This window comes from Esox lucius, chromosome 14 (genome assembly GCF_011004845.1).
Source record: "Esox lucius isolate fEsoLuc1 chromosome 14, fEsoLuc1.pri, whole genome shotgun sequence".
Taxonomy (NCBI): domain Eukaryota; kingdom Metazoa; phylum Chordata; class Actinopteri; order Esociformes; family Esocidae; genus Esox; species Esox lucius.
This window is the reverse complement of record NC_047582.1, coordinates 29,524,803-29,536,650: the sequence shown is the minus strand read 5'-3', so window position 1 is coordinate 29,536,650 and position 11,848 is coordinate 29,524,803. Positions and strand designations below refer to the sequence as shown.

Below are 11,848 nucleotides of genomic sequence, written 5' to 3'. Positions count from 1 at the left end.
TGATTCTCCTGGTGCACTTATGCTTCTGGGGGTTTCCAGCAGTCACCTTCACAGCCAAATGGGACAACTGTCCTTATCAACCATAGTTGAAACCATTTCTATTCAGACCTGCTTCGAAGAGCTTTCATACTAGGCTATTTAAAATACATTAACCTTTTTTAATCAAAATCTTCAGGGGCTGGAAAACTTGATGTTTACCGTTTAATCATCAGCATATTGAAGTGCTTAAAAAATTCTAACAACTGTATTTACACATTTTTGATGTTAACAGAAAGCATATAAAGCACAAAGTACAGTGTGTTACAATGAACATTCCCACAGCCAACCTCCACAATTGCTCTATCAAACATAACGCTCTGTTTTTGCTAAAATTCCTTCCAAAAGTGTACATACTTTTTTTGTGTTACAGAATTTAAATACAATCAAAATAATATTTCTCTTTAGTGATCAATTCTTCTAAATATGTTATTTTGCTAACCTGTTCCCTGTTCCGTCCAATGGGAAATGTGGAGACAGATTGGGAACCAGACAACAGGCTCTCCCATGAAGATAATTGAAATACCAAAACTATGATTCAATCTGTACAAGTAAACCTGAAAACATATGATCAATAATACATTTCATAGCCTTAATATTACATTCAATAAAATCCTTTGATCATTAAAAACAACAAACCATCTACGGTAAAAATGGGACTGCAATGATTTGCAATGGGTGACCAAATACCATGCCTATAAGGCTGTCAGCAGAGCATGCTATCTGGTTACCCATCCCACACTAACCCCTTTTCTTGTTAAACAGCTTTTTTGTTTTTTGCCCTTTTTAGAGGAAAATATGGCAGTGAGTGATGCCTTTTTTACCACTAAGTTTTTGACTTCAAATGAAAACAGGTGCGCCAACAGACAAAACCCGAGCAGTTCTGATCCAGGTCGGAGGTGCATAATGGTAGTCTTGTGTCAGACTGTGAAAGCCTAATGTGGACCAAGTCTGATGCAAGCAATCTGTTGGTGTTTCAGGCCTGGGACCAGGATCTCAAATGGCCTTAAGCTGTATCAGGCGATCTGCGTTGACCTGGCCTAGTGTGAAACCCGGGATAGGCCATCACAAGGCCCGGGCCTTGGCCTCTCACAGCTTGGCCTTGGGCGTGCTCTCCAGCAGACTCCTCATGTCCAGCAGAGCACTCTCCAGGCCCTGGGCCATGCGGGCTGCATTAGTCTTGTCGCAGCTGTTGAATGCCGACACGGCAAAGTTGATGTGTTCTGCCATCGGGTTGTAGCACACGCCGTAGCCGTCAGGCACCACAGGCCCAAAGCACATCACACAGTCTGTCTGGGCTGGCACCTTTTGGGGGGCGGGAGATAAAGCGGGAGAGTAAGCCACTCCTTAGGGTATCAAAGGCATTAACTAGAGCTCATTTTAGGTAACCACTAATATCTAAGCCTGCTTCTGCATGTGATAAAACGGGACAGTGAGTGTTTGGCCACTGGCAAAATTAACCCTTAAGTTAGGCTGCAGCCGTCTCATTTGTGCGGAGAGGACAAAACATGAAGAAGGCGGTACTTCAGAACTAAATCAGGGCATCGCTGTTTAATCAACCAATCGCATCAGTTAAGAAGTCACATAGCAACAAAAAAAAAGACAGTGAGGGGACACAAGAGAAAGGCTCCTGTGCAGTAAGTTGGCTGGCTACCTGGCTTGTGGAGAGGTTGTAGTGGTTGGCCACAGCATACGAGGTGTCCATAAAGATCTCAGGCAGGGAGGTCAGGTCCTCGATCGCCTGCAACTTCAGCCCCAGGAGGTGTCGGTCAATGGCCTGGCCCCGGATCGCCTGGACACAGCCACATCACAAACATACATATTGATTTGTTCATACAGGCTACGTCATCCACTTGAAATTGTTTGAAACGCTTTGCTCCTAATGGAGATCCCAATGAAATACTAAACGTTAGCATGCAGTACACTGACAACATTTTGTGTTAACTTTTGCACTTTATGGCAATGTGCACAGTTTGGGGCATCATGTCCTAAGGCAGGTTTGCCCAACCCTGTTCCTGGAGATCTACTGCCCAGTAGGTTTTCACTTAAACTCTAACTTAGCACACCTAATTCTGATAATAAGCTGGATGTAAATCTTAAATCAGGTTAATCACAAATGGGGTTGAAGAAAAAACCTACAGGACAGTAGGTCTCCAGGAACAGGGTTGGTAAACCCTGTCCTAAAGGACACAACAGTTTGTTTCCGCAACGGACATGAACCTCACCATGTCGGTGTACGCCCTGTGGGCCTTGACAGCCTTCTCCAGTAAGATCACTTTTTCTACGTTTGGTTTGGCCGGATCGTCCATGGCCTTGACGAAGTTAGCGGAGTCAACAGAACAGGAGCGTATGGTGTCCGTGCGACCCAGCCTGAACATACGCAGGGAGGCACTCTCGTAGGTGGAACAGCACTGCAGATACATCCTGACAGACAGAGAGAGAATGACGGGAGTCAGGCAGACGCCGCGGGAGTGCTGGGGTTGGGCGGGGGGAGTCGGGCCGTTAGGTCGGCGCTGCCACGATTAGTCTAAAGCATTGGGTTATATCTGCATGAAATGCTTTTGAAAAACATCTTCAATCAAAAAAAGAAAAGAAACACGTCTTTTTTTCCTGTCCATTTGTGCAGTTCACCCTGAATGCTTCCTGTTATCTAGTAATGCAAAAGAAACCCTGCCAGGAATTGAGACACAAATGAAAAGTGCCCCAATTATTATGATTTCATCCAGTACTGGGAATTGAGGTGAGTAAGGAGTTGTTTAATCTACAACCCGAACCGCTTTTCCTCTTAGGTTGTCTGCCTCCATTATCTCACCTCAGACTAACTGCCTGTTAAACCTCTCATTACAAACAGATGTAATCCCGCAGGATTGGAAAGTTGCTGCCGTCATTCCTACTTTCAATGCTGGCACGCTTGAAGTTGACTCCTTCCTGCCTTGCCTGTCTAACGTTTTTTTTTTAAATGTTTGGTCATCAAACACCAAACAATAAGCCACTATCTGTAGTCACGGTGTTTTCTCTCCGGTTTATCAAGGCCCCAGAGCTGCCTGTGGCTGTTAATCAACACTTCTAAACACCACAGTATTGTGCCACCATTTTCTATCGCTTTAGCCAAAGCCTTCAATCACGCCGACCATCACATCCTCATCAGCAGACTCGGCAACCTTCTTCAGAGGACTGTCCAGCCGGATGGGAAAACGGTTTCTTCCGTCCGTATTCAGTCTCTGCTGTCCACACCCCTGGCAGAATCTAAGGATGGACCTCCAGGACTGATTTTATGAGATGGACTCCATTCTGTGTACATTAGCAGCACTCCGCTAAAACTACCTCATTCACCTCTGTGACACTATCCTGTATGCAAGTGTCCCATCACTTAGGTGTGTAGCTTCAATTACATCCAACATGCCTTCTTTGACCTTTCGCTGAAAAGCTATTTTGATATCTTTCCAGAAGAAAGCCACAACTTTCATCAAGGCATCCGAACAAAGAACCGGTTCCAAGCAGAGTGCCAAAGACAGTTCACAAACTCAAATTGTCTTTGAAAAAAAAAAAAACCCAGTCCAACTTCTGTTACTGAAAGGGTGTATAGTGAATCACCTGTAGTAGGCTAGCTGTAGCCCCATCTGGATGAAGGCATCTGGGCTCATTTTGTGGGCCTTGGGGACGTTCTTGCCAAAATGAGAAAAGACAATGACTTTGACATCCAGGTCATGTACCATTCTGGAGAGCAGATGACAAAATACTGATTATTTAAGTGAAGGCCTATACAGAAACTGCATATTAATTCATGAATTACAGCAACAACAGTGGGCTAGAACAGTAGCCGTCAAATCTGGTTGCTAATCAGTCTCACACACAGAAACAGAATCATGACATATACCTTTCTACGTACTTTATATATACACTCACATGTTCATGTTCTGCTTGGCATCGTCTATGTCTTTCTTGATCTCAGGCGTGATGTTGAATCGTAGTTTCCGGGGCATCGGAAGGGGGACCATGGGGGTACGCACAATCTCAGACTTCTTCCTGGTCAGCCGCAAAACACGCCAGGAAACAGTCAGTGTACAGGTTCTAAATCCCATTCTGCTCATTACGTGGTTGGAGATGGGCCAAAGGGGTACTCACGTGTACTCGACCACGTGGTCGATCAAGGACACGATGGGCGGCCCTTCGGCAGGGGCATGCTCATAAATAACACCACACGACCCGTCCTCGCCGACGATAAACTGGAAACGAGGGAAAAGTTGGGGACTCAAGACAACAAAGAGTAAACCCAATGTTGTGGGTGTTCCGTATACACGGCGTGTCTGAGGTGTTCATCTCTGCATACTACAGAACGCACAACGCGTCAAACCTGGACGTGACAGGGGACAAAAGGGGCTTCCACCAGATATTGGACGGGTGTACCCAACTCAGCGGCTGGTGAGTGTCCACGCATGTATTCCGTTGTGCCCACCTGCAGGGTCTTGTCGAACCAGCGGTTGCCGCTGTTCCAGCGACTGCCCCCACCGTGAAGCATCTGGACGGCTGCCCGGCTGCGGTACAGCTCCTCAGAGACACGCGGCATGGCAGCATCCAGACACACTGTGAAGATGCTCGTCTGGATGGACTGCACCGACTTCTTGTTGGTCTTGTCTTGGTGGAGGTAGGGAAGGGAACGTAGATACGGATTAATACAGACCTACGGATTAATAATATATTGATAATTCAGAAGAAATGCTGAATTAGGATTTAAAAACGAATTCAACTAATCCTTTCAAATGAAACAATTGTAATGTTCCATATCTCGGCACCACTATGGGACTAGCTTCTGTGTTTGGTATGACTGGGAGTAAATTGTAGTGGTACAAGGGTTGCAATAATTTAAAAAAATAAACGATGAATTTCAACTAACTACTCAACGAGATCATGGCATAGCTGCTTTACTGTCACTCATTTCATAGTAAGCCAGTTCATAACAAAATGTTCTGATCACTGCTCACATTCCCAATGCTAATCTAAACAAATGTAGCAACACGCCGGTCCTGTGAACTTGTTTATTTTCTACCACGTCTCACGTCGTCCTACCCTTGTACTGTGGAGCCTGAGTTCAGACCGGATTCAAAACAGGTCTAACCCAGCCCCCGACCCACACTACTTCACAAAAAATTCGCAAAGCGAATTTGTGCCAACTTAGACCCAGTGCGCCAACCACACCCTCCCCGTTGGTGTTCACTCTCCCGGTTTCCTCACCCCTGATGAGGCTGCTGTAGGCCTTGCCCCAGGTGTTGCGGTGGTTGGAGGTGAGAATGCCCACAGGCTCCTTGTTGTTCTGCAGGGAGGAGTTCCAGATTTTCTCCAGCTGTATGTATAGCTGGTCCACCGTTAGCGGGGTTCCGTCGCTGTTGTACACGTCCAGCACAAAGAACTGCCCCGACGAGAGGCGAGACACAGCGTCAGCGCTACACGCATGAAACATTCAAGCACTGAAATATTTAACTTGTTTTAGATATTCTGTGTTTCAGAGGGGTTTTCAGCAACTGGGCAGTTATTCTGCTGTACTAGCTGAAAGGAGAAGATGGTTACACTGTGCCAAGAGAATCAGAGGCGTTCAGAAAGAAAAAAGCTTTGGTAGGGATGTATGGGTCTGACCATTGCCTGGCAGGGAGGAGCAGTTTCCCCTCGCTGCTCCGTATCCAAGCAAAGTAGTCATGCTGTGGATGTGAGCTTCAAAGGAAAGCCAGTGTTTCTTTGGTTTACCTGGAAATTGTGCACCACGGTAATGTGAGTGGGCGGCCTGGAGCTACGGGAGTAGTTGACCACCGTGTCTCTCTTCAGCCCAGGGATGCGACACGACGACAGCACCTGGTAGTACTGGTTCATACACAGTGGTTTCCCCCCGAGGTACTCCACTGGCAAAGTCTCGCTGTGGACCAAACCGACACATGGACTGTCAAGTAATGACCCAAGATCATTCAAGCCTTTAGAGAGGAATATATGGTTCCAATTGAAGTCAGGGTATATTTGTTATTTGCTGGGAACCAAACCACAGAGCTTTGAAGAAAACTATCTACGGATGACAAAGTTGTGTACAAACTCAGAATGATTGGCTAGGCATATAGATAGCATATAGACAGAAATCACTATTAGGACTTCCTGAGTAGCCCTTTTGGCTAAATCAGTCTCAGCAGGATTATGGAAGTGAAGTAAGATCTTAGTCTAATGAGTCAACTTAACACATCTTCTTTATGGCCTTGGGTGGTTTAAAAGCCTATTCAGACTACAACAACCATTTAATGTCAAAATGCACATAATACGTAAATACCATATTCAATTCACACTAGCAATGAGAATCTTGCGGCGACAGAGGTACACCGAACCGGACGTGTATAAACTCATTGACTATGTGGAGGACCTGGCTAACATGGTGCTCTTCATTGAACAAGTAGTGTTGCTTTCCACGCATTGAGTGAGACTTCGTCTTTAGATCTCATGAACTGCAGGGGGTGTCTGTCGGCAACTGAGACATTCATCAGTTTACAGTACAGGACATAATTTTTAAGAGCACGAGTAGCTTTATATTCATTTCATTCTCTTCATTAGGATGTGTATTAATTGTATTATGAATGCCAATAGGTTTGTGTAAAAACTGTATTCTGTTTATTGATTATAAACCTGCTAAACTGCTATGCAAAATCTATTGTAAAAAATTGACTGTTAGACTAGGAAACATTTGTTTTTAATACTGAAATCTGAGTATACTGATACCAGCATAGAGAGAGGATCTTGGGGTTAGCAGGCCCTGTTCCTGGATGTAACTGTTTCCTTGTATGTATCTTGAGCAGAAGACATATTTTGGGAACTGACCATGGAGTTATATGAGGTGAAACAGCAACAATGTGAAGCTAGAACAATGCATGGCACTTGCAGCTGACTTGTTGCTGTGCAATGAATAAATTAAAATAATCAACTGCTGGAGAGTTCAGTGTTGCAGAGTTTCTTTTTTCCATAGTTGTTCATCCTTCAGCAGACATACACATACATATATACATATATAAAAAAACTATTTTTTTATTAAAAACTTTCTAATGCAAATCCTTCATCTAAATGCAACTGTCATAGTGTAACATGTAATTGGATAAACTGTCAGAAATACACCACAAGAAAAACGGGTACTCACTTGTCAATCATTGTCTTGAAGTCCAAAATGCCAGCAATCAGCTTGGCAGCAAACCTGGGTCAAAAGATTACAATCACAACAAATTGAAGTCAATCCATTTGAATGATGTGAACAAGTGAAAATGGGTAACAAACATTCAGCTACATGTGAAGTATTTCACAAAGTACAATTAATATTTATTTGCTAACACTTTAAAAAGTTAAGGTATTTTTATGGACTTGATACTTTTTATCTGTTTTACCTTAACTTTTTTTTTTCACATAATTATTTGTTCTTATATATTAGATTCTCGTATTACTTTTATTTTGCATTGTTTGGATAAAGCTTGAATCATTTCACTTTGGGCTGGAAAATGCCAGGCACCTCAAAATACAATATTATCAAGATACATGATGATCATATGTACTGCGATTTGATATTCCAAAACATATTTGCAGGCCTTATCTCTGCTGCAGGCAGCCAATAGAAGCATAACAACAAGTGTTCGAATCTGCATGCATATACAGCTCCGGAAAAAATGAAGTGACCACAGCACCTTTTTCTTTCCTTTACAAAAAATGTTGAAAAGGAAAGTTGTGAGTGAGGAAAAGAAGTGTTCAATTTGTAGTGGTCTCTTAATTCTTTCCGGAGCTCTGGGGCTAATGAAATAAATGTGCTGAATGTTCAAAGAGGTGAAAACAACAACAGTAATTTCAGGTCAAGTCATTTCTTTCCCACAATGTCATATACAGACCCATCTGAACCATCTGACTTCAGTGACACGGCACTTAAAATAGAGGCTGGGTTTGGTTACAGACCTGTGGGTAGTCTATACAAATGTCAGAGCAGCGCTGTATATAAAACTGTAAAGCACACAGGGCAAACTGACCCCAGAGTGGAATGTCACCCAGTTGGCAACACTTTAGCACTAAGGTGAACAGCAGGAAACAGATACCATGAGACATTTGCTTGTGCTGACATAAACACGTGAATGACACCAGACCCATGTTTGTTTTTTTGCCATTGCACAGATAGCCTAGTGGCAAAGAGCGTTGCACTGTTAAACTCGCTGATTTCAATGCCAAGTCGACCAGGCAAGCAAAAAGCATCTCTGGGTGTGCTCTAGAGCCACGAACTTAACCCTAACTGCTCCTGCTAAAGACGGTTCAAATTGAAGTAGTCATAAGCACGGAAGACAAGTACACAAGGAAACTACACAACAAAATTATTTGTACTCGACAATGCTATTTAAAAAAAAAAAAAATGTAAACAACAAAACAACTAACAGTAGTAGCAGTGCTGTAATAACAATGTTTCCTCTGGATAAGAGTGTCTTAACTCCTAATATGGAATTGTGTCAAGGCTATTACATGAAAACACGCTCAAGTGATATCCTGAATGTCCTGATTGGGGTGTGTGAAGAAAAGTCCCCTCACCTCATCTGTCCCTGGCGGTCACTGAACTCCATGCGAGGTAAGACCACACCGGGACTAGAATGGATGACCACAGGCATCCGGTAGTCCAGATAGGCAGTAGTCAGCCACCAGTCTGAAAGCTGGGGGGGGGGGTGAAGTCAGACAAAATCAAGATGCAAGTCTCGATGTTGCGCTTGAGAAGTTCGTATTCTGTCCAGCGGTTTGGTGGTTCCTCAAGAACTTTTGTGTAATAACATATGTCTGTGTGCAAGTGTCACTCACCAAGTGGCATTAGGATTTTATTCTGATTATCTGAAAACAACAGCAGTCTCTGAGACTATACCCACGGGCTAGTGGTACAATGCCAGCAAATGACTAGCCTCGTCTTTGAGTAAATAGCAACTGAGCCATGGACTTAAAAAGACATCATTCAACATATTTTTCTCAGTGGGTAATGCTACACACAGCAGCAATCTGTTTTTGCAGTGCTAAAGTTGAGCGTTCGGTTCCAGCCAACCTACCCAGTTCTGAGTCTTGTGAGCCCTTCTCTCCAGACCCTTCTGCAGCCTCTCACCAACACCCCCAGACCCCTGGAACTCCGCCAACAGCTCCTTGGTGTGGCTCAGTTCCTTCTCGTTCACGATGGGCTCCAGAGCGGCCAGGTAGCGCTCACACGTCTGCTGGAGTGGAGGCACCGGGAGATTCGGGAGGCCCTCCTGGTGGCTCAGGTAGCGCCCAGGGAGTTGTGTGGGTGCCACAGGCCTCACCAGGTGCCCACAAGGTTTCACCTTGTGCCATAGGTCTTTTGCCTGGGACATAGTGTGGTGTACTTGTCAGAGCCTGCGGCACGGACACTGTAATGTAGTTAGTCACATTGTATTCTTTATGCATGCGTACTTTAGATAACAACTGTCTCATTCTGTAATTGTCAATACAAGGTGTTCTACACCAGGCGCAATAGCCAGCTGGCCAAATCAAATGTTAATCAACTACATCACCTTATTAGAGGCAGGCTAAAACATCCAAGAAACATTCACAAAAATTGAGATTGCGGTTGCTACCACATTTGAATTGATAATAAGCATTGCTTCTTTTTTTTCACCCAAAATCCTTACATTCCATTTCTGTAGTGTAGGCCTTTCTTTGTAAAATGTTGAATAAGACAGGCAAAACCATGTTTCTCTACTCTGAGGATTAAACCACAGAACACTTTCAAATCAGCATTTTTTTGGACAGTAATGAATTGACTGAGTGGATAGCTTAGCGCCACAAAAGTTCAATATCTGCTGATGTCATTCTATGAACAGATCTTTTTGGTGAACCTTGGAAACCGAATTACATTGGTGAAAGAAAATCCTTCACCTTTTAGCCCGAGAACGTGCAGATAAGTTACAGAAATATTCACTACAAAATTCATTTCCGCAATGCAGAAACAATAAATAGCGGGGAGAGTATATGTATTATATATGTGTTCCGTGTGCATTTTTCCTAAATGGAAAATCTAACAATTATAGCCTGTGTTCTTGCGTTGAGTTATTTTTAAGCATTTAAAGGAAGAGGCGCTCGGGAGCCAATGAGCCGACTCTTTCAGATGAACTGAGCAACAAGAGTCAACAAGACTCGGAATGTCCACCAAGACACCGACAACCCCCGTAGTTGTTTATCGCGAAACGTTCACCATGCTCTTTGGGCTTCCAGGCTGGGTGTTTTGTAAGAACGCTTTGTGACAATTACTTTTGATGTCTCAAATGTTCACTACCTCACACCTGGCTTCTCTCTCATTATAAATTAGTAGTTGCGGTAACAGTGCGCGGTCGCTTGATGTCCATTGACAGTGCACATCGCGGCCTGTTTAGTTTGCATTATACAATTATTCAGTCCACAGTCAGTAGAAGGAATCGTTCGCTGACTGCACAAACATGATTACTAGGCTTCGTATCAACCACAGTATTGGCTTGTAGTGACGAATAACATTCATGTAATTTGCATTACAAGTAAAGTTAACGTGAAAAAGCCAGTGTATACAGAGTGAATGCTCCTGGTTTGCGATCCATAACGTTAGATACGCGACAAACATTTTCTTTACTTCGGGAAGCTAGATTGGTAGCCTACAAGTAAGGTTTGAGGGTTCTGTACTCACCATCGTCCTGGCCAAAATCCCCAACATTCTCGATTATTCTCAAAGAAACGCCCCCACAACTCAAAGTACAGAATCGATCCGTTTTTCATTCCTAACTGAACTCAATTTAAACGGATCATAAAGCATATCCAAGTGCGAGACACCCCCCCCTCCCTTACGATTCCGCCATCATGACAGCTGACACAGTAAACGTAATGATGCTTTAGTGTACAGTTCGCGAATGATTCATATCTGTTCAGTGAACTGAGTGTACTGAATCACTTCTCTAAAATATTAATTCAAGTCAATCAAAAGTGTAAAATCAAAGTGTGTATTCTAACAGATTACTTCTGTCTAGATGATAATCAACGCTGGTCACAAATCTCTAAAATGGTGTTCCATCGTGTCGTGATACAAAACGTTACATGAAGTAGTACAGGTGAATGAACTTTACAAAAGGCACGTGATCAAAGGTCATGCAATTTTTAAAAAAATGCTACTTTCGCTTCTGACCATTCCTGACCAGCTGCAACTAATCTTAGGATGTTTGGTGGTGACTCATGCAAACGTTTCAAAATAATTAATGAAAATGAACCAACGTTGCCATATGTAAACAACCAGTTGTTTACTCACATATGATCACCGTTTCATACCATAGGGGCATTAGAAACATGTTTATTTTTTACATTACAAAGATTTTTTTGTTTTTTCATAAACAATGCCAAACTGGCATGTATGGCTCTGAATGCAACGCCGTTTGGGTCTTTCATTTCTCTGCTTGGGTATTTGCATGTCAAAATTAATGTTATTTGACATTTGGAGTAAGCTTTTAATATGAAATCACTAATCTATTAGGGTGGCCAGGGTAGCCTATGATTAGAACCAGGCCAGGCTCCACTATGACATGACTCAGGGGGCATTTTTTGGCATTGGGGGCATATCTAATTCATATGTATATTACATATAATTCACATATATATTCTGCACTACATGCAGTCAGTGTCTAAGTCCACCAATGGTGCTGAAAGAACAGAAATCTATTTTCTGGGAACTGTTTTGTTTACTTTGCCACATAATGAATGTTGCCCTGTCCTGAGTACCACTGGCGTTCCCACTCGTGAGTCTTCTGAAGTACCCTCT

At 43.3% G+C, this 11,848-nt stretch overlaps 1 protein-coding gene across 2 annotated transcripts; it reads right to left on the bottom strand.

The window, feature by feature from the left end:
• Window positions 1-184: 184 nt before the first annotated feature.
• Window positions 185-11,118, bottom strand: crata (carnitine O-acetyltransferase a). 2 transcript variants are annotated; one of them, XM_010889681.5, is made up of 13 exons: window positions 10,730-11,118; window positions 9,111-9,443; window positions 8,611-8,729; window positions 7,196-7,249; window positions 5,776-5,941; window positions 5,269-5,443; window positions 4,493-4,671; window positions 4,162-4,262; window positions 3,943-4,062; window positions 3,631-3,753; window positions 2,262-2,460; window positions 1,691-1,828; window positions 185-1,341 (listed from the first exon to the last, which is right to left on the bottom strand). In XM_010889681.5, the coding sequence occupies exons 2-13, from the start codon at window positions 9,405-9,407 to the stop codon at window positions 1,126-1,128; spliced, it is 1,887 nt and encodes a 628-aa protein (XP_010887983.2). In that variant the 5' UTR covers window positions 9,408-9,443; window positions 10,730-11,118; the 3' UTR covers window positions 185-1,125. The 2 variants fall into 2 exon arrangements, with proteins under 2 accessions (XP_010887983.2, XP_010887982.2); XM_010889680.5 differs by having other exon boundaries at window positions 9,111-9,398.
• Window positions 11,119-11,848: the final 730 nt, after the last annotated feature.

Coding starts and splice junctions, on each gene's coding strand:
- crata (XM_010889680.5), bottom strand. CDS start 10,756: ATGTTGGGGATTTTGGCCAGGACGATG. Junction 5,942..7,195: donor TTCAAGACAATGATTGACAA/GTGAGTACCCGT, acceptor TTTGGTCCACAG/CGAGACTTTGCCAGTGGAGT. Junction 4,672..5,268: donor CTACAGCAGCCTCATCAGGG/GTGAGGAAACCG, acceptor ACCTCCACCAAG/ACAAGACCAACAAGAAGTCG.